The sequence below is a fragment of the Aulonocara stuartgranti genome (assembly GCF_965226115.1).
Source record: "Aulonocara stuartgranti genome assembly, chromosome: 11".
Taxonomy (NCBI): domain Eukaryota; kingdom Metazoa; phylum Chordata; class Actinopteri; order Cichliformes; family Cichlidae; genus Aulonocara; species Aulonocara stuartgranti.
The window spans coordinates 1,794,924-1,815,223 of record NC_138947.1 but is presented as its reverse complement, the minus strand read 5'-3'; the positions used below and the strand labels follow the sequence as shown (position 1 = coordinate 1,815,223).

The 20,300-nt window shown below is 45.0% G+C and overlaps 1 protein-coding gene across 3 annotated transcripts; it reads left to right on the top strand.

Annotated features, from left to right (window-relative positions):
* The first annotated feature begins 2,968 nt into the window (after window positions 1-2,968).
* On the top strand, window positions 2,969-19,951 carry sema4aa (sema domain, immunoglobulin domain (Ig), transmembrane domain (TM) and short cytoplasmic domain, (semaphorin) 4Aa). Of its 3 annotated transcripts, none has more exons than XM_082550284.1 (14): window positions 2,969-3,407; window positions 10,195-10,355; window positions 10,451-10,513; window positions 10,875-10,973; window positions 11,095-11,185; window positions 12,211-12,333; window positions 14,191-14,318; window positions 14,406-14,587; window positions 15,366-15,504; window positions 15,774-15,963; window positions 16,134-16,249; window positions 16,500-16,663; window positions 17,439-17,509; window positions 17,619-19,951. In XM_082550284.1, exons 1-14 carry the CDS (start codon window positions 3,317-3,319, stop codon window positions 18,326-18,328), a joined length of 2,328 nt encoding a protein of 775 aa, XP_082406410.1. In that variant the 5' UTR covers window positions 2,969-3,316; the 3' UTR covers window positions 18,329-19,951. The 3 variants fall into 3 exon arrangements, with proteins under 3 accessions (XP_082406410.1, XP_082406409.1, XP_082406411.1); XM_082550283.1 differs by lacking the exon at window positions 2,969-3,407 and adding an exon at window positions 8,361-8,503; XM_082550285.1 differs by lacking the exon at window positions 2,969-3,407 and adding an exon at window positions 9,086-9,190.
* Window positions 19,952-20,300: the final 349 nt, after the last annotated feature.

The window sequence follows — 20,300 nt, the reverse complement described above, 5'->3', positions numbered from 1 at the left end:
CATTTATTATGAAAAACCAACGCAAGAAGCATGGAGGGTAAAACCCCGAGTCTGAAGCCTCGGGCTGTCGTCGGGTTTGAGTGACTCGGTCTGCACCAAGTGACTGAAAAACCTGGTTATTCCTCCTGCTTCACTAGAACGAGCAGAAGCTACAAAATGCACTTTGCTTTTCTCAGTTTGACCTGAGACCCTGAACTCAGGAAGTGTCGCTGAGGTCAGATCATCTCTAAGCCTCCTGCGCGACCGCAGGAACCACGGACTGTCGACACAGAATAATAATAATGGATTGCATTTATAGAGCGCTTTACAATGCCACTATTCATTCACTCTCACATTCACACACTGGTGGAGGCAGCTACAGGTGTAGCCACAGCTGCTCTGGGGCAGACTGACAGAAGCCAGGCTGCCATGTCGCGCCATCGGCCCCTCTGGCCAACACCAGTAGGCAGAAAGGTAAAGTGTCTTGCCCAAGGACACAACGACCAGGACAGAGAGCCCGGGGATCGAACCGGCAACCTTCTGGTTACAGATGTGCTTCCCAACCCCCTGAGCCACTGTCGCCCCCCAATATACATAGACTGTATATGAAAGAGGACACTGGGCCCTCTGACCACCACCAGTAGGCGACGGGTGGGTGACGCTCATGTGACGTCACCCACTGGTTTTTGCACTTTGAAGCTTTACTGCGAGTGTTTTGGACTTGAGTGACCACATCTGGACAAAGGGTGCAGACACTGACTCCTGCTGATCAGTGCAGAGATCCCTGAATGTCACTGCTTGTTAGTACATTACAATAATAATTACATTAAAATGCTTGGACAGCACAAACAGAGTCACTCAGAGAGGCCACGCCCTTTGCAATGCAAACTTTAAGCCTTAAATAAATCTCAGCCCTGCAGGTCGCTGAAGCCTCGTTAATGTTTATGAAGCCAAACGTCATGAAACCTCTGAGGTCTGCTGATCCAGATCACTTTCTTTAAAAGTGTGGGAATAAAAACAAGAAAAAGAACAAGCTCACATTCAAAGGCAGGAAGGTGAAGTCCAGGCACTGACGAGCTTCTCCTGTCTCAGTTTCTGGCTCGTTTGTTTCTTCGTCGTCTGTACTTTTTCTTGTTTCCAGAGGGATTTTTCTGTCTCCCCTGAATTTCACAGCAGCGTCTGTTTGTCTGGCTTCTTTGTAGAAGTGAATCTGAATAACGTGGGGAACAAAAGCTCTCGCTTTTCCTGACGCGGGCGACTTTCTGCAGAATTATGAACTCCACTGTAAATAAACTGTCTCATGGAGGATGTGAAAACAAGACGAAAAAGTCAGATTCAATCTCTCTCAAATAAATAAATAAAAACAGCTGTAATGCTCGGACATCAGAAGACTTCCTGCAGATGTTAGATTAGATGTTGGCTGCAGACTGAAAACTGGCTGATATTAAGAGTATTTACAGAGTGTGGAATCACTCCATGACACTGATCATGTTGCAGATGCCGTGAGCTGCTGTAATTATGAGGGGTTAAAGAGATTATGGGGGAAACAGCCTAAGATTTGTTTGTATTGCACATGTTGGGGCGATCGTGGCTCAAGAGTTCGTCTTGTAATCGGAAGGTTGCCGGTTCGAGCCCCGGCTTGGACAGTCTCGGTCGTTGTGTCCTTGGGCAAGACGCTTCAGCCGTTGCCTACTGGTGGTGGTCAGAGGGCCCGGTGGCGCCAGTGTCCGGCAGCCTCGCCTCTGCTGGCTGTGGCTACAATGTAGCTGCCATCACCAGTGTGTGAATGGGTGGATGACTGGATATGTAAAGTGCTTTGGGGTCCTTAGGGACTAGTAAAGCGCTGTACAAATACAGGCCATTTACCATGTTTGTCTCCACGGCGACCTGTAACTTTGTAAACCCCCACATCCACCTCCGTCCATCACCGCCTCCTCTCCTACCACATCTCGGAGCAAGACAACATCTCCCGGTCTGACTGAAAGCATCCTCACATCGATCTTCACGTCCATTAAAGAGTCCAGCAGACTGTGAAAGTCTCTCTCTCGCCTCTGCCGCAGGAAAACCAAGCAAAGAGCACTTACAGCGGGCTCGGGTCCCACCGGAGACTTCCCTCCCCGAGCCGCATCACTGCCGTCCAACACAAACGAGCTCGGAAGCAGGAATTTCCTTCCTGTGTTACCTCCCAGCACACGCTCGAGTCTCAGATTCAGCTCGTGAAGGGCTCTGTTTTCAACATCAGATGGTGAACGCAAAGCTTCACGCATGACTTCACAGTCACCCGCCACTTTGTTAGGTACACCTGTTCCACTGCTCGTGAAAGAAAACATCTAATGGAAGCCACTCCATCCATGTGGAAATGATAAAGTTCAAACTGAGCAGCAGGTGAGTGTGGCGTGTTAGCTGGAGTCAGACACTGCTGATCTGCTGGGATTTGCCCTCGTAAACATTTGTAGAGTTTCCACAGAAAGATCCACAAAAGACAAAAAGATCCAGTGAGCAGCGGTTTTCTTACGAGAAAATGAGCTGATGGGAACAAAGTTACAGCTCGGGTCTGCAGAAGAGCATGTCTGAATGCACAGCATGATGGGCCATAGCAGCAGAAGACCACACAGTGTGCACATCTTCTGATGAGCGCTTCCAGCACACAGCACCTCAAACAGACGCCTGCCCAGCAGAGCACTGCAGCAGCTGCGTGGTGCTCTGCTGATGTTTCCAGCGTTTAGATGAATCTCTGCCATGAAGAATTAATGCAGGTCTGAAGGTGGAAGGACTCAAACCAGGTGTAACTAACAAATTGGCGTGTGAGTGTTGTAAGTTGCATTTTAAAGGTCATCACTCGTGCTCGGTGGCTTCTTCGCGTTGGAGCAGAAACTAGTTGAAGTGGTCTTCAGCGCTCGTCTCCACCGCGCTGGTTTGTAGGTCAATGCTTTTTCTTCCTGTACATGCGTGCCCCATGGGGTGAAACGGAAAAGCAGTGAGTTGATGAGGGCGGATGTGAAATAAGGTGAAGCACCGCAGAGGAACACGAGAAGCAAAGAGAAAACCAAAGTCTCCTGATCAGCTTTCAGAGGAACAAACGAGACTCTCATTTTGGCGTCTTTGGTGAAAATAAGTGTTATCTGCACAGCGTGACTCGAGCCAGCTCAGCCCAGCACTGAGGCTGTGCAGAGAAGCTTCCACCCTCCTCCCTCTGACCTCCGACCGCTGCGAGGAGGAAGCTGTGGTCGTGTTGCTCAGTGATCAGAGCCGCATTGACTCAGAGCTCGGCAGAGGCGACAGACGAGCTGCACGTTTAACAAAGCTCTGCTCCATCACCTTCACCAGCTCATCCATCATGGCTCTCCCAGCCGTCCTCCTCCTCCTCCTCCACCTCCTGTTGAGCTCCGAGGGTTCCCTCTCTCCTCCGCGGATCTCCTTCGCTCTCAGTAAGTCCAACGCTTTGTTTTAATTTTGTGCTTGAGTCTCGCAGAGTCTCCGTCCCTCCTTTTTTATTGGACGGTTCTGTTTTTTCTTTAAAGGGAAAAAAGTTTATGAAATCTTTGGATGTTTTTTAGTTTTGCTCCCAAAAGCAGATTTTCTCAGTGCGGGGTTAATAATGATTACTGTGATGTGAGAGGTGATGTTTTCACATCTGTTTGTCTTGGAAAAACAATGTAAAAGCTTTTTTTGTTGCTTCAAAGTCAGCTGATTTTCTGTCCGCCTGCACGGCAGAGATGCGTCTGTTCGGCCTGATGGCGCTTTGCACGAACCATCTAAGGTCTTATCTTTGTAATATCTGCTGTGATGCGTTCACTTCCCCGGGGATCTGTCCTCATTCCGAGCTTGTGAAACAGAGTTCGGTCACATGTTCAGCTGAGACTCGTGAATATGACGAGTTTGTCTGAAAACAGGAAAATGATCTAACAGGAAAGATTTCACACATAGCTGCATGTTGCAAACATTAACGCACCAGCGCGCACTGCGGAATAATCCTTCGTTGTCTTACACCGGCGCCGCACTTCACCCACGCTGCGTGCAAACTGATGTATTTCACGTTTCTGACACCAACTCGGTCCACACAGTGTTTTTCTGTTGTGCAGTCACATGCAGCCGGGTCAAAGCTGTGCTGTGCGGGGCGTGGACGCACAGAGGAGTCGTGCCAGATGTTGTGTCAGCTGGACGGACTTTCAGAGCTATCGCTTTCTGTAGGCTGCAGCTGTGGCCGCGAGTTTTCCAGGAGAGTTTGTGCAATCGTTTGGCTTCGCACGCTGGAAACGTGTATACGTGTTTACAGCAGTGGGATCGAAGCAGCTGGGATTCATCATCAACTCTCGCGGGAACCTCCGCACTTCCAGATTCTCCCACCCAAACCCGTAATCCGAGCGAACTTCATCATTCTCCATTCTTTGCTTCTGATTCATATGTAAATGATGCAAACCCCATCGGGAGCAGCCTCTGTCACCTTCAGTGTAAAAACACAGCTGCTGGAGGACAGACTCGCACCTCCGCCAGCTCCAGCTCACTGGAACCAGTCACGTAAGTTAACACTGCTGCTGACAGGCAGGATGACAGACGTGACAGCATCCTGTCAGGCTCCAGAAGTTGGAGACAGGCTAAGTTTGCGGAGAGAAGCGTCGGGCTGAACGGCACACGACAGCTTCCGAGTCTCAGTAACAGCAGTGTGGGTGCAAAACGACCCCCGGCACCTTCAGCAGGAGGCCTGCACTCAGAGCTTGGTGCAACAGTCACTTCTCCATTTCAGAAAAGAAGTTGGGCCTTTATCGGGTTGAGCAATGGCATCAAGTAAACCACTAGCTTTGGTTAATCGATTTATTGGTAAATTTATTATATCCCAGAGCGGCCAATTAACACCTGTGTGTAAGAGAACAAAGAGCTCCAACATTAGCTTAAACAGTCACAAGCAGGTGAAAGCGTCACTATATCATCTCACTAGTTTACAGCTCCACATAAACTCTGTTAAACAACAGTTTGCTATCACTTATTAAAGGATGGATGAAGCTCGTGCCACTGCCAGCCAGCTTCTTGTTAACAGGTAACATGCGTTTCTTTCTGCTTCTCCTTTTTCCTACTTTAAACTGAAGCAGAAACTTTTTAAAACAAATATATGTGAAAATATATCTCAAATATGTCTGACCATTTAAAGGCCATTTACACAAAAAAGAGAAATGTAACACTGATGATTTCTAAACTCAGAATGACCTTAAAGCCTGAGGCTTTTTACAAAATGGAAACAGAATAATCTGTGCATGAAGCCTTTATTCAGTAAAGGATGTAGTCGTTGTCTTAAACAGCCCCTGAGAGCAACAATACACTTCCTGTCACATCGTCCTCCCTCCTTTCTCATTTTCTGGTCCACGAGTCAAATCGTTGATCTCCACTTGTTCTTGCCTGTTCGATGACTGTCACCAAACATTCAGATCCCTTCTAGAAACATCCCACAGTGAGTTGGCAACTGCAATACATACTGTGTGTATATATATATATATATATATATATACAGTATATATATATATAACTAACACCCAGCACGCCCCTGCGGGCGGTTTTGTCCTTCAAGCTCGGGTCCTCTACCAGAGGCCTGGGAGCTTGAGGGTCCTGCGCAGTATCTTAGCTGTTCCCAGGACTGCGCTCTTCTGGACAGAGATCTCCGATGTTGTTCCCGGGATCTGCTGGAGCCACTCGCCTAGCTTGGGAGTCACCGCACCTAGTGCTCCGATTACCACGGGGACCACCGTTACCTTCACCCTCCACATCCTCTCGAGCTCTTCTCATATATATATATATATATATATATATATATATATATATATATATATATATATATATATATATATATATATATATATATACATACATACATGTTGTTGATGTACCCAAGTACAACCCTGGAGTCTGTCCAGAAGTTCTTCCTTTACAGTGTTGCTTGGTGCGCAGCAGCAAGGTATGGTGACTTTCTCATTTGCTAGATCATCTTCCAGCCTCTCCAGACTGGCTGCAGTTCACCGATGGCTGGCTCGTCCGGCCTGTATCAGTCTCTTCTGTCTCACGCTCGGCCAGTTTCAAAAGCCTGCGACTTTGACAGCCTTTTCACATGGTTATGGTTCTGGTTATGGTGGCTAGCGCCGTGTTTCACACAGCCTCACGCAGCCACAGTGACGACGTGATGAAAGTCCCTCACATCTCCCCCCAGAGCTTGAAACAACAACAACAAACAGCTAATTAAAGCACGCTGAGAAAAGGTTGGTGAGAAAACTTTTGTACATCTGTTAAGCTCCTGAATCCATATTCAAAACCTTGGAGCAATGCTGCACTTTAAGAAACTTTTGAATGTGCAACAAATTTGTTATAAAGGTCAAACACAAACAAGGGAGCCCGAGAAAAACGAAGAGCAGAAACCAAGCGCTGGACTCAGCACCAACACCGAATCAGAGGAGAGCAGATCAACGAGGACGACGGCACAGCAATCAGTGGATGAGCACATTAAACATCTTTCCTCTCTCTGCCAACACACACCTGTGACCGTGTGGGGTGCATCGCTGCAGCCACGCGATTGGCTCATGAGTTTCCCGGTCAGGCTGCTGATTGGCTCTTTGCAGAACTGCTGCAGAATTCTCTAGTTTTCCACTCAGGACTCCTTCAGCGGCTCTTTAATGTCTTTGATTAGATGAGGTGTGTTTAAACGCTCTGCTGTGAATGCTGGAGAGGACGGCGGGGGACACTATGACATCATAAATCTGTCAGCGCACGCTGGCTCCTAAAACTGCAGCACACCTCACATCAAGCCGTTCGTCTTAGTGTTTTCGGGACTTTTGTGGCCATCAGATCGTTATTCATGCGGGCATTTAGTGACACATAAAAACCCATAAAAACCAGTCTGAGTCAGCGTAACTATGGTAACAGACGTTCATTCATGCCTGCGGTGAGATTGGAAAGCAGAAGTAAGTTGTGATGAAACCAGAACTGCGTATAAGACACAGTTTAGCAAGATTTAAGGAAGATTTCACTGCCAAGCATTAATGTTTCAAACTGTGAAACTCGATAAGCCACTTTACTAAATTTAATGAAGTCACCTGTCAACAGTCTCCAAGTTACAACATGCTGCAGGTTTGAGATCACCCTGGGTCAGCACACCTGAATCTCATGATTAGTTCATTACCAGGCCTCTGGAGAACTTCAGGACATGTTGAGGAGCTCATTCAGCCGTTTAAATCAGCTGAAACACCTAAAACCTGACGCCTGGAGTTGCCCACCCCTCCTCCAGGTGATCAAGTTGTTTGAACTGATCCTGCCAGGCCTCTCTGCGACTGCTCCAACAATCGGATCAACTCAGAACTCGGATCTGGTTTATTTAGTTCTTCTATCACAACAAAATGAGGTCAGCTGAGGCTGAGATGACTGCATGTTCTCGCGGTCGCTGTCATGGGGAAACGTATATATATATTAAAAACCATAATCAACCACTCTGTGGCATGTGTGATAATGAGAGGGTTTATATTTTCACCAGGTTATGAGCTAGAGTGAGGCTTCAAACAAAAAGCAGATTTAGTTAAAGAAGAGAGAAGTCGAGGGAAAACACAAAGGAAGAAGCTGTGAAGGGAACAGCGAACAAAAGCAGAAAACAGTGAGAGGCGTTTTGTTGCCGTCACTGATCCTCAGCAAGGATTCGCTTCACTTTTCTGTCCTTCGCAGTGAATTGCGACATGTCTGAGCCGCCCTGAGCGGCGCTTCTTGGAAAGCTGTCGGCGCTCCTCGTCCTCTGAGACCAGACAAACTTCCTCTGACAGGACTTCTGCTGATCGGAGTCTGGTGTTTGTGATTAGGAGACGCTTTTCTGTCAGTTTGATCTGTTGGTGTTCAGATGATGAGCATTCTTTTGGTCCTGAAGTGGCTCCACTGAGCAGTTTCAGACCGTCCCTCTTCGGTCAGAATAAAATCGGACACTTTTTCTTTTTTCTGATGCTTCTTATTACTTTCAAGCATTCAGATTCTAACAACAAAAAACAAACAAACAAACAAAAACAATTTAAAAAGCACACGTGCTGAACTATTAAAAACAAGTTCAGTGGGTGCAGAGTCCTTAAAAACCTGTGAAAGGTTGCAGGAATTCATCAGCGCTCACATTTTCACCCCAGTACTGTGCAAAAGTCTTTGAGCTGCCCCTCATTTCTTTATATTTCTCTTGAAACACAGAATGGACACACATCTGTGGTTTTGCGTTGATGTTTTAGTGAATATCCTGTGAAGGTGACGTCATTGATCAGGCACGTTTGAGGTGAACAAGCCTCCGGTGGGTCGATCGTCGGACGGCTGTTTCAGGACAAAGTTAACGTGGTCACTGCTTCAGGTTCTCTGCTGACAGAAACATTTCCTTATTTTGTATGTCACAGATTCTCAAATCCTCCAGCTTTCAGATAATTTTCAGGTTTTATGACCTTCAGTGGCTCCTGGCAGTTTGCTGTTCAGTTATTTTATTTGAGTTGTTGGTATCAAACTAATCTCTGTGAAAAGATTGAAATATCTGGTAAGATTTCTGGTTGCTCGTTACATTGCGAGTGTGAGTCATGCAAGCTAAAAGTACGTCCCCAACCGGCCTCTTTTTTTGCAATTGTTGAGCAAAAAGCCTACATGACAGTTTTTATTCATTAACCGCACAGAGAAAGCATTGTTTAGGTGTGTTAACGTTTTCTTTAAGCAAACAATAGTATTAAAGCTCTTCCTGCCTTTGGAAATCCAAATATGGTCACCCTGTTAGGCTAAAAGTCTGCGACGCAAACGAGGGTCCCGTTAGCTGATGGCGACTTTACGTTTTATTGTCTTCGGCTACGTCCACGCCTACACGCGTATTTTTGAAAAAGCTGATTTTTCTGATGCGTTCGCAGCTTTCTTCCACACGTAAACGGCGTTTTCGGTCACTGAAAACAGATTTTTAAAAACTCCTGCCAGGATGGAGATTTAAAAAAACTGTTTTCACGTTTACGTGCGGACGAGGAAAACGCAGAAAACGCAGGTGTGCGCCTTTTGTGACGTCACGCTGTGCGCCACGTTATTGTTTCGGTGAAATGAATTTCTACAATACTGTTAATTTTACTCTCTGCAGCGTTTAAACGAGTCAGTGCTGCTTCTATGCGCCATCTTTGTTTACTTGTTTTACTGTTTCTGATTGGCCAACATTTCTACAGGTTAGGAATATATCGCCACCTGTTGCTTGGTATGTTTCTGGCAGCGTTTTCCTTCGTTTTTGGCGTTTATGTGTGGAAGTAGCCTTTGCACAAATATATCTGCATTCATAAATAATAGCCAGGAAGCGCAGGAAGTACTGAGCCAGCTTCCTGTTAAGTTCTTAAAAGCGTTCAGATGTAACATTCAAAACTCTAACGAGCAGAAAGCAGTACAAGTGAGTCGCGTCAGTAAGAAGGGGCCATCTTTACTCAAGCTTAAAGGAGTAAATCAATAAAATGTCACGTGATCAGAAATATTGCAGAGATGGCAGCAGTGCGACTGAGACACTGTAAACAAGTCTACTGAGAAATCTGCTGCTGAGATGTTTCTTATTTTTAAATCTTATCGTTCATATGTGGAGAGTTTCTCTGCAGCTCTGAACCACATCCTCTCCAAACCTGCAGCCTCACAAACAGGCAGTGCTGCTGTCTCTGTGCCGGTCAGCTGGTGAGTGAAGTGCACGACATGTTGCGGGTGCTCGCTGAGCTGCGTCCTCTCACCTCCTGTTGTAGTCTCCGTCTTTATTTATCCCTGTCTGAAGATAAGCTCAGCAGAAACCACAGTGCAGAGCGAAGCTGTAAAACTTCAAAAGAAATCGCAGGAACTTTGTTTCGATGTTTTCATGTTTGATAAACTTGCTTTCTTTGCTCTGTTTGCACTTCTGACTAACACTTATCTAAACGTATCTCTTTAAATTGACCCGCCCCGTGTAATGACCCTTCTGCGGCGTCCTTAAAGGTTACAGAGCGTTTTCCCACACACGGCTCAGACACGCTGCGCCTGAATCACCCTGCGTGTGAGCTTGTAGAGCAAGGCCCTTATGTTTGCTTAATATTAGCTTCCTCCAAGTGTTTGCTGAGATCCTCAGGTTAGATTTCTCTTTGAATCTGCTGTGCATCCAGCCCCGAGTGTCGTCTTGAGTCCAGCTCCTGTGCAACCTGGAGTTTCCTCAGACGGTAACAGCTGCTGTGGTTTCTGTGTGTTTGTGTCCAGACTCCACGGAGAGACCTCTGCTCCACTTTGGCCACGGTGACCTCCACAACACCACCGCTCTGCTGCTGAGCAGCGACAGCTCCACTCTTTACGTTGGTGCACAAAACGCCATCCTGTCACTGGACGTTAACCAGAGTGATGTCATCAGACTGAACAAGAAGGTGCTCAGAAGAAACTGTTTGAATTTTACTGAAATATTATTACTTTTACTGCTGAGGTCCCGTGATGCCCAACAGTTCGTCTGTGTTTTGTTCAGGTGCAGTGGAGTCCGTCTGATAAAGAGACATCGGATTGCACGGGGAAAGGAAAGGATTTAATGGTAAATATAAAATCCACACACAGCAGCAATTGTGTATGAATATGAACACTTTTTCTTTTCACTGTATGGTGAATTTTCACCAGTAAGGAACAATCCAAATGTATTTAACGCTGCAGAGAATTGAAACCCCGATTCCTGGACCACATCGCTTCACTCCACGTTGGTCCCTCCCTTTTCTACCTGGCCCTAATGTAGCTGGATATAAAAAAGCAAGAACACCCACCAAAGATAAAACTTTGAGATATTTTAACCAGAAGAGCTTCGTACTGTTTAAAGCTGCGGAGGAGTCAACAGGAGTACGTATGGGAGAGGACGTAAAGGAAAAATGTAGAGATTTTATTCAGTTTCTGTTGTTTTGCAGAATGAATGTCCAAACTTTATCCACGTGTTGCAACCTCTAAACTCCACCCATCTCTACACCTGTGGCAGCTACGCTTACAGCCCCCAAGAAGCGTACATCGTAAGTTCATACATGCTGTCAGCTTCAACCAGATGAGAAAAATCTTATGTCCTATATAAATGCTTCCTAACAGCTCAGACACAGTTGGATGTTCAGCTGAGCTTTTGTTTGTCTTCATCAGGACACCCAAAGCTTCTCCATTGTCAAAAAAGTCAGCGCTAAAGGTCGCTGTCCGTTCAGCCCCTTCGAGAGGAGCGCCGTCGTCATCGCAGGTCAGTGTGCTGAGTTGCAACTTTCCGCTGGGCTCGCATTCAGCGATAAAGTGGTCAAACCTCAAGCTGTTTGCACGTAACTCAGCAAGAATCTTTGCAGAGTTGATATTTTGGGGATGAGGAGTGCTGCAAAATTTGAATCTGAATTTAAACTACTTTTCATTATTTTGTTTTTTATCTTCCTTTTGTTTTGCAGAAGTTTAGTTTCAGTTCTTTCCAGAGTTTTTTTTTTTTTTTTTTACACATTTCAGTTTAGTTTCAGAGTAACTGAGAGTGAATGTTTAGCTTTTATTAAGTTTCAGTCACAGTTTTACTTCGGTTCTTTTTTTAAAATAAAAACGCAGTAATGGAGTATTCAGTTTGAGCCAAAAGTTTAGCTTTAATTACATTATAAATGAAACGTTATTTCTCACTTAATTTCCATATTTTCTTGTGTTTTTGTTGCAATATAAGTTTCAGTGGAGAAATCTGTAGCCTTAACTTTGTGACCTTTAATGTGTAGGATGCAATGCTTTCAAAAACAAGTGGAAAACTATCTGATTCACGTTGGATGTCAGTTGCAATAAAAAAAGTTTTGTTTCACCTTTTGCACAAACCACAGTTGCATGAGAGAATTTCATATGAAGCACAGCATCTGTGGGTGGCATGGTGTCACTGGCTGTGACCCACAAACCAAACAGCAGCAGGGTTTACTCTCTGACACGGAGCGTCATTTCCTTCCCTGTGCACAGCAGCGCGTACTGTGTTATCTCCTGCATGCACTGCATCAATCTAATAAAAGAGCCAAAAATATATTTAAAAATGTATCAGATGTACGGCTGTTTTCACGACACACTGGTTACTACGATCGCTAATGCGAGGAATATTAACACTGATGTGCGAGTTGGCACACATGAATAATACACAGTACATAATGTGTACTGTGTTGTTATTTGACCAAAGCAGAGCAGCATTTGTTGTATGTTCTCACGTTAATATGTGCTTTAAAACAAACACCCGGAGCTCTCCTGTTTATTTATGTGCAGACGGCGAGCTGTTCACAGCCACAAAAACCGACTTCAGAGGAATCAAACCACAGATTTTGCGATACTTCAGCAAAGACGGCCGTCCAGACGTCAGCCTGGAGACGTCGATCCGCCTACTGGAAGGTGAGCGAACATGATCAGGATAAATCAAGCTGTAAAAAGCTTTGTCACAAAGAAACTAATGGGTGCAGAAACTAAAAGAACAAACTGGACTTTTCTGCTTTACACCTGAATTTCACTGCAATTTCAGGCAAATGAAAAACCCTAAAATATGGCATCACAAACACACAAGAACCGGACTGAAACTAGCGTAACAAATTCCATTTCCCCCCGATGACCCAGAGTTGTGGTATGACCCACTTTGCAGGTCTACATATAGGCTTGCTCCGCCCCTTTTTCACCTCTTAGCTCATCAAGCAAGGAAAGCAGAAAACTCATATATTTAAAGAAGGACTAATCTAAGTGTAGTGTTATGTGTAAGCTTCTGCTGTTACCCTGATGTTTGGTAGATGTCCCCACGTGTGGCTGTAACTGCATCACGCTTTAGTCCATATCACACTCATGGATCTGCATCAGTGTCATCGAATGTGGGCTGTTGGCCACAAATGGTAAAAATAATTACTGACATCTGTCTCACACACCTAAATGCATATCTGTGATAATGTGATATGTCTCACCGCTGAAACCACCACTAATATAGGAGCACGCGTAGGAGTCCTGTCACACCCCCAAACTCAAGGTGGTGAAAGAGAATTATTTAAAAAAGCCACGTGTGTGGGATTACTTTAGTTTTTGAGCAGGTGAAACTCAGGCCTTGGTTTCCAGCCTCAAGTTGGAGTGCAGTTGACATATGCAGTGTAATGATTGGGGTGTCCGATCTTTAATATGTTAAAAAAAGTAGCTTTATAATCCATCCTGGACTCAGAACTGTGCAAAGATGGGACTGGAGTCATCCACACTGGTGTTCAGGTCTCATCTTCTCATATCTGAGTCTTCGTCAGCATCTCAGTAAAACTGTCCACTCGACGCACAAACCAAAGCACCTGTCCAGTTACCGGAGCCTAGGTGTCTCTTCATTGTTCCTGTTTAAACAGGTTCCACATATAACATTTGGTGCCACTAAAGACCAGGATGAAGGACGTCACTCTTCTACACATCCAGCTGACCAATGTCAGCCAGGGCACAGTGTTTATGCTGCAGCATCCTGCATGGGCATGGTAGGGCAGGGAGGCCAAAGCCTTAGTGGCAAATATAAATCGTTGCACATTCAGTGCCAGGTTTTGTACAAATGGACAAACTCTTCTTGGCCCTTGGAGGTTGGGTCTATGGGGTCCGAAACAGCAAAGGTTCTGTCCGGTTCAAAGCTACTCTGCGTCTTTGTTGGAGCTGCTGCTCCTCCTGAGCATCCACAAGCAAAATCCTCAATTATTAGGTCCGCCTACTAAAGCTCGGATATTCCTGTGATGAGGTTGTTGTGAAGTAACTCAAGAGACGTGTTCCTGACATTTAAACTACATTTTTATTAATGAAGAAGCAGAAAAAGCTTCCCATAACCTGCTGCAGTAGCCTCGATGTGAATCAGCGTCTTACACATCGAGGCAGTGACTCTGCCAACACTTAGATGTTGGTCATAACTACTGTTCTTTAAAACACTGACATGGAAAAACCACAAAAACCTCGTAAACATGGATCAGACATGTTTGTGTCAGCTCAAATACTTTCAACCAAACCACAGCTGTGAGGTCTGCAGAATTCCCTGCGTTCTGTCTCCAGCTGCTCATTTCCTCTTTGTCTTAGACGTCGCAGTGTCTTTGTCGTTTTAAAAAGTTATGTCTGCTGCACATAAACACATCATATTATGTGTTGACTCTTTCTCCACCCATCGGTCTGTCAGCTGAGTACTTTGTACGCTCCAGATGTATTCAGACCACATGGCACAGACTCTGTTCTGTACTCACTTCCTGCACTTCTGTATTTCAGAGCCTACATTTGTCAGCTCATCACTGGACCCAGCAGAGGGGAAACTCTACTTCTTCTTTAGTGAAGTTGGAAAAGAGTTCAGTTACGTAGAGGATCTGAAAACCGCTCGGGTGGCTCAAGTCTGCAAGGTGACAGCAAACAGCGAGAGCGCATAATGTGAATGTGCGTATTACCATTAATATTACATGAAGGATTGTTCTGTGCTGGTTTTACAGGATGATGTTGGTGGAGTGAGGACTCTGCAGAAGAAATGGACGTCCTTTACCAAAGCCACTCTGCTCTGTCAGTTTGAGAAACAGCTTCCCTTCAATATTCTCCAGGATGTGTTCACCCTCCCGCCACCAGAGGGCGGCGACATTGCTGACACTCTGTTCTACGGTGTCTTCACGACTCAGTGGTAGGTAAACAGGAAATAAGAGGGATGATGTTTGGATTGTTCTGGTCTTAAATGTTTTAACTGTCACATTTTTTATTAAAGCCATGTTTACATCTAGTTACTGCCAAATAAACAGCTGAGGATCAACCCCCGAATTTCCCAGCTTGGATGTTCAGATGAGTGATTGGTGGCTGCTCTTACAAAGCGTTTTCCATGCTGTGGTTCTGCCAATTACTTATTTGGGACTGAGCGATGAAAACCACATGAGCCAGGGTGGCATGGCTCCATGGTCGACAAACACAAACTAGTAGCAGAAAAAGAAAAATGGTCCCTTCCTGCCTGCCCAGGGGGCCCGATACCCCAGAGACCCCCTTCACAGCTGAGAGATTTACTGTACAAGAGCAAATTTGTGCCGTCTTTATGTTCATGCGTGAGACAATTTCAATAAACCAAGTTTTTAAGAGACAGTCACGTTAAAATAAACAGTGGAAGATCAGAGGAGTCTTCACTGGATCATCGCTGGGCTGACATGAGATTCTTTCTTGAACTGCGTCTTTGGGCACATTTTCCTTTAATGTATGGGATATTTGGTAACCATGGCAGCGAAAGCAACAGAACCATCAAATTCAGCAGGATCTCGTGTATGTCCTGGTTTTAGGCCAATCATTGTTGACTCAAATAAAACAAACCCACAACTTTAGCACGTTAGCTCTGTTTCTAAACGTACCTGTTCAAGTCAGGACGTCTCAAATCTGTCTTAAGGACGTCGAGGTAACCGCTGCAATCTGGTTTATTTCAGGTCCAGAGGTCCAGAGTCTGCAGTTTGTGTCTTCAGACTTGAGGACATCAAAGACGTGTTCAAGGGGAGCTACAGGACCTTCGTAACGGGGACCCACCAGTGGAGTACGCAACAGGAAACGCACAGCTACCTGGGAACGGTGGGGGGGTTCATTTCTTTCTAGACTTCCTGAATCCTCAAAGCAATCGTAAAATCAAAGATAGATTTGCTAATTTATGTCAGACATACTGTAAGCACCTTTCAAGTTTCCATCTGCACTTTACTAAAAACGTTTCTTCATTAACCCGCTCGAGGAGAATAAGATGCAGCAGAAAATGCCATAAAAACAAAAATGATTTAATGCCGTTTGTCATAAAACGAGCTGTGTTTCCAGATCTTACTGTTTGACCCTCTATGTTCTCCTGACAGTGTGGACTTGGCAATTCTACTGACGCTGTTTTGGGGGAAGTGAAGAAGAGTTTCCTGACCACAAACCCTGTGACGCCTGTCGACAAAGGTCCGGTCGTCGTCTCATCGGAGCAGCAGTACAGTCGCGTGGCTGTGATGAGAGCACGCGCAGCCAACGATGAACAGCATACCCTCCTCTTCCTCATCACAGGTGAGACTGTGAACATAGACGAGCCCAAGCAGTCAGTGCATGGACATGTGATCAAAATGATAGTTCAGTGATGTAAACGGTCACATCCTGCTTGTAGTAACGAGCTTTGAAGGGTAGTTGTGGTTCTTGCATGACTTAAAACGACTTATCGCTTCTCTCTACTGTCCAAGAGTCTGGATTTCTCCACAAAGTGGTTTTGCTTGATCAGGGTCCTTGGGTCATTGAGGAGATTCAGCTCTTCGCCCAGCCTCAGACGGTCCAAAGCGTGGTCCTCTCCACCTCCAAGGTAAACTGCACAATTCATTGACTGATCAGCAAACAAAGCATCCTGTTCACATTCAAATGTTTTTGACTCGCACCCAAAAAATAAAAAGATCAAAAGTTAATCTTAGAGAACTACTGGGAAGCACGAGCCTTCACGCGGGTGCAGGTAGAGATGTGTACAGGACGACTGCGTCTCACAGATTTGAACACCTGCGCTCTGAAACCTGAGAGATCTGTCAGATTCGCATTCGTCTGTTTCTCTGCTCCTGCAGGGAGTCCTCTATGTGGGGACATCTGAAGGCGTGACTGCCGTACCCGTGGCCAACTGCTCGACCTACACAACCTGCAGTCAGTGTCTCCTGGCCAGAGATCCTCTGTGTGGATGGAGCCGCGCTAGCAGGGCCTGTGCCCGTGTGCATGGTGGTCATGAGGACATGTAAGTAAAACTCACTCTGAGATAGTCCAGAACAGATGTGACCTGCACATACAAAACAAACCATCAGCTTTCTTTAAGATTCCTGATTGATATTTGTCTTTTTATCTACTACACTTTAAGAAATGAGTCTTGAAATGATTAGATGCTTTAGATGAAACCATCGCCGGCTTTTCAGCCCTGGATAAATAACACTAACATTTCTGAAACCCTGATTTTAGTTAAAATTATTTCAGCAACAATTCAGCCGCAGGACTCTGGCAACCGTTGTTGTAATAATTGTAATTGTCGCTATTCATTCATCGGAGTTGTCTTTGCAGCGCTGAGAGTGATGCCACATATAGCAGATACTCTCTGGTGTTTCTGACACGTAGACCATCAAAATGTACACGTCGCTGCAGCTCGAAAACTATCACCTGTGTTTATTTTAGGACTAGAGTAAAATAGAATAGCCCTTTATTGTCATTGTACACATTTAAAGAAACTGCACAAAAGCAATACATTCTCTAATTTAACAAAGCTGCAACCACCTGAGAAAGAGGGCTTTATTTAATGTGGGGACATTAAATTAGGTGATGAATGGGTGAGCTGGAGCTTCGACCATGCTTAAAGCTGCAGGTGGAGCATGTCCTGTGAAAGGATGAATGTGGAAGCAAAGGGCCAACAGCTCTACAACCAACGGACAATCTGCAAAACATGAAGATGTAAAAAATGTTCGAGGATTTTTTGTTGTCGTGAGAAGCTAAAGGTTCACACACAATGTTGTTTTCCTTTTCAGGGTTCAGAACCTGGAAGACAGTAATGTGGACGACAAATGTCAGGGGCAAACCGAGGCCGAGAAGATCACAGGTGATGTACAAATCTGTTGGCAGATACGGAGACTGAGAAATTCTGTTGAACGTATTCTGGAAACAAGCTCAGAGTTTTAACCTTGATGCTGTAACATTGCTGCCTGCAGTGGTCCGCGCTCACATGAATGAAGTGGTGAGGCTTTCGTGTCTGACACCTTCCAACTTGGCCACTCTGACCTGGGCCTTCCCTCAGTCAGAGAAGCTCTTCATCCAATCAGATGACGGCAGTCTCAGCTTCGTCGTCACTAACGACACTTCAGGGGTCTACCGCTGTGAGGCAGAGGAAGCCGGGTACAAACAAGTAGTTGAAAGCTATGACGTACAGCTGATGCGCTCTAACTTGACCCCAAGAACCCATGAAACTGCAGGGCCGGACGAGACCTACGAGAGCATTGTTACCGACGATCCAACAATGTCTCCGACACGGCTCATACACACCAATGAATACACCACCGATGACAGAAAGAATGGATTTACAACCAGTCCTACGGGCAAGGTGACCTCCAAAGAACATCGCGGAACAAACAGGAACCTTCAGAGCAGTAGTTCTGACACACAGTACGGAGTGCAGCTCGACGACGTGACTCCGAAGGAGAAGAGTTACTACGGTGAGCTCGTAGGTGTTTCACTCATGCTGGCCTTGTGCATCTGCATCATGATTCTCGGATCGCTCCACATGTGGCAAAAAAGGAAAGTTAGTCTCGGGAAGGATCCACTGGTCACTCCGGAGGAGGGCGCCAGCATAAACAGGCCTGTGGAGATCTGCTCTCTGAGCAGCCGGGCGGAGCTCGAGCCTGAGCTGAAGGTGGTGGAGTAACTGAAGACGCCTTAACTTGCAGCTGGTTTAGCCGGACAGTTATCGCCAAAGACATCGTGAAAGTAGGAGAGTGTAAGAATCCTTGGAAAGCAGTTTGAGATTTTTAATGTTTACCTCAGTATTTGAGTCGTGTTTTTACCGCAGCCTAAAACCAAACGTCGCGAGCGTGTCGCAGATGTGACTGAGACACAGGGGGATACCTCACAGTCTTACAGCAGCACCTTAACCCAAGATGGCTCCAAGCTAAAGCATAATGATGGGACCTTTATTTCCAAAGTGAACATCGTGTTTTATTCAATAAGACCGTAAACTCATCAGGAAAGAGTTGGCTGAGCTCACATATCAACGGAACAGAGCGTTGTTTTCAGATGATTCAGACGTCTACATGATTGGACTCGTTTTCACCCCCTGCTGGCGAATTAAAAGACTGCAGGCGTAAAGCACCTTTCAGCCCCATGAGCTACAGTTCTGTAATAATTATAGAGGAAATGGAATAAGTCTGAAGTCTGAGGTCTCAGAGCCGGTGGACTTAGGCTAATGCTGTGAAGCTAGCTCTTCTTATTTACTTTAATATTAAATACGCTCATTTTGGCAAAGGTTTGCCTGCTGAACAAGACAAAGAGGTACCTGCTTTTCTTTAAAGTGGTGTAAAGTGTAAAGCTTTGAGTCTCAGTGCAGTTTATAAATGGCTGGTATACAAACACGTCCCCCCTGTGCCGACAGAAGCAAGCAGCTACCACAGAAACTGCAGAGTTTGGTACAGACACGTTCTCTGAGGTTGTCTCTTGAGGTCCACGGGAACCTTTAATGCATCTGCTGCTTGATATGAAATTTAAGAAAACATTTGAATTGTTTCTGTTGATGCTTGAGTTTCAGGGTCCTTTTATTTCCTGATGTTTGTAGGAGTTTTGTGTTTTGTGTCTGTTAATATTCTTTGATTTTAAATGTCGGTTGTGGAACCACTTTTCTGTTTTAACTCAGGGCTTTGAAAACGGTGATAAAGGCAGCGGGTGTGTTTTATTAGTTGACATTAACGATGTCTTTAAGAATGGATTGAACAAATCATCCTGCTTACACGCACTCGTTTTAATCTTTTACATTTTTTATTTAATAAGATCTCTTTTGAATTTACAAGGCAGGTCGACTTAACCAGGACAAGGATTTATTTTTTGTGTGAAACTGTTCAGTTTTTATAAAATCTTGCCTCATATCAAGAAAAAGCTCACTTTTTTCTATTTAACATTTCCTCTTCCTGTTCTTGAGACGATGTTTTAATTGTTTGTTTTAAGTTGTATTTTAGTTTTTGGTTATTTTTCTCAGTGACGTGATTTCCGTGTGGATTTTTTGCACGCTACAGAATTTCTCTGTAACTCAGGCAAAATTGAATCTAGTGTTAGTGAATCCGATGCATGTTGAAGGACTGATGTTTTTATGTGTGAATACTCGGATAAATCATCTATATGCATTGCAAAGATTTAGGCTACTAGAAGAATATATTTGTGTTAAATGAATGTGCACAGTTGTCAGTCACTGTATGTGAACGAATGTATGTAAACTGTTAAATGTGAAACCTGCTTTGAATGTAACACGGGCTAAGATTCAATAAAACAGTCAATAAATCCATGCTTTATGATTGTAGGTATGAATGAATGTCGCCCCCTTGTGGTGTAAGTGAACTACACACGTGAACTTGTCGAGGTTAAGAAATGAGGCGACTGGTCATTTCTTTCCTGGTATGTTGGCGTAAGATAATCTGGTGTTGCTCAGGCCTAATGTTGAATGTCCTCTATGAGTTGAAATCACCTCCATCGTTACTTGATCTCCAAAATGTGAACAGTCGTCGATAAATCGCGAGCAGAAGATTTATCTTAATTTGATCACCTCATTTGGCAAAATTTCAGGATATGCCTTCATCTAAAACCTGTTAATGACAATTTCACATATCTTGGATTGACTGTCCCTAATGATCCCA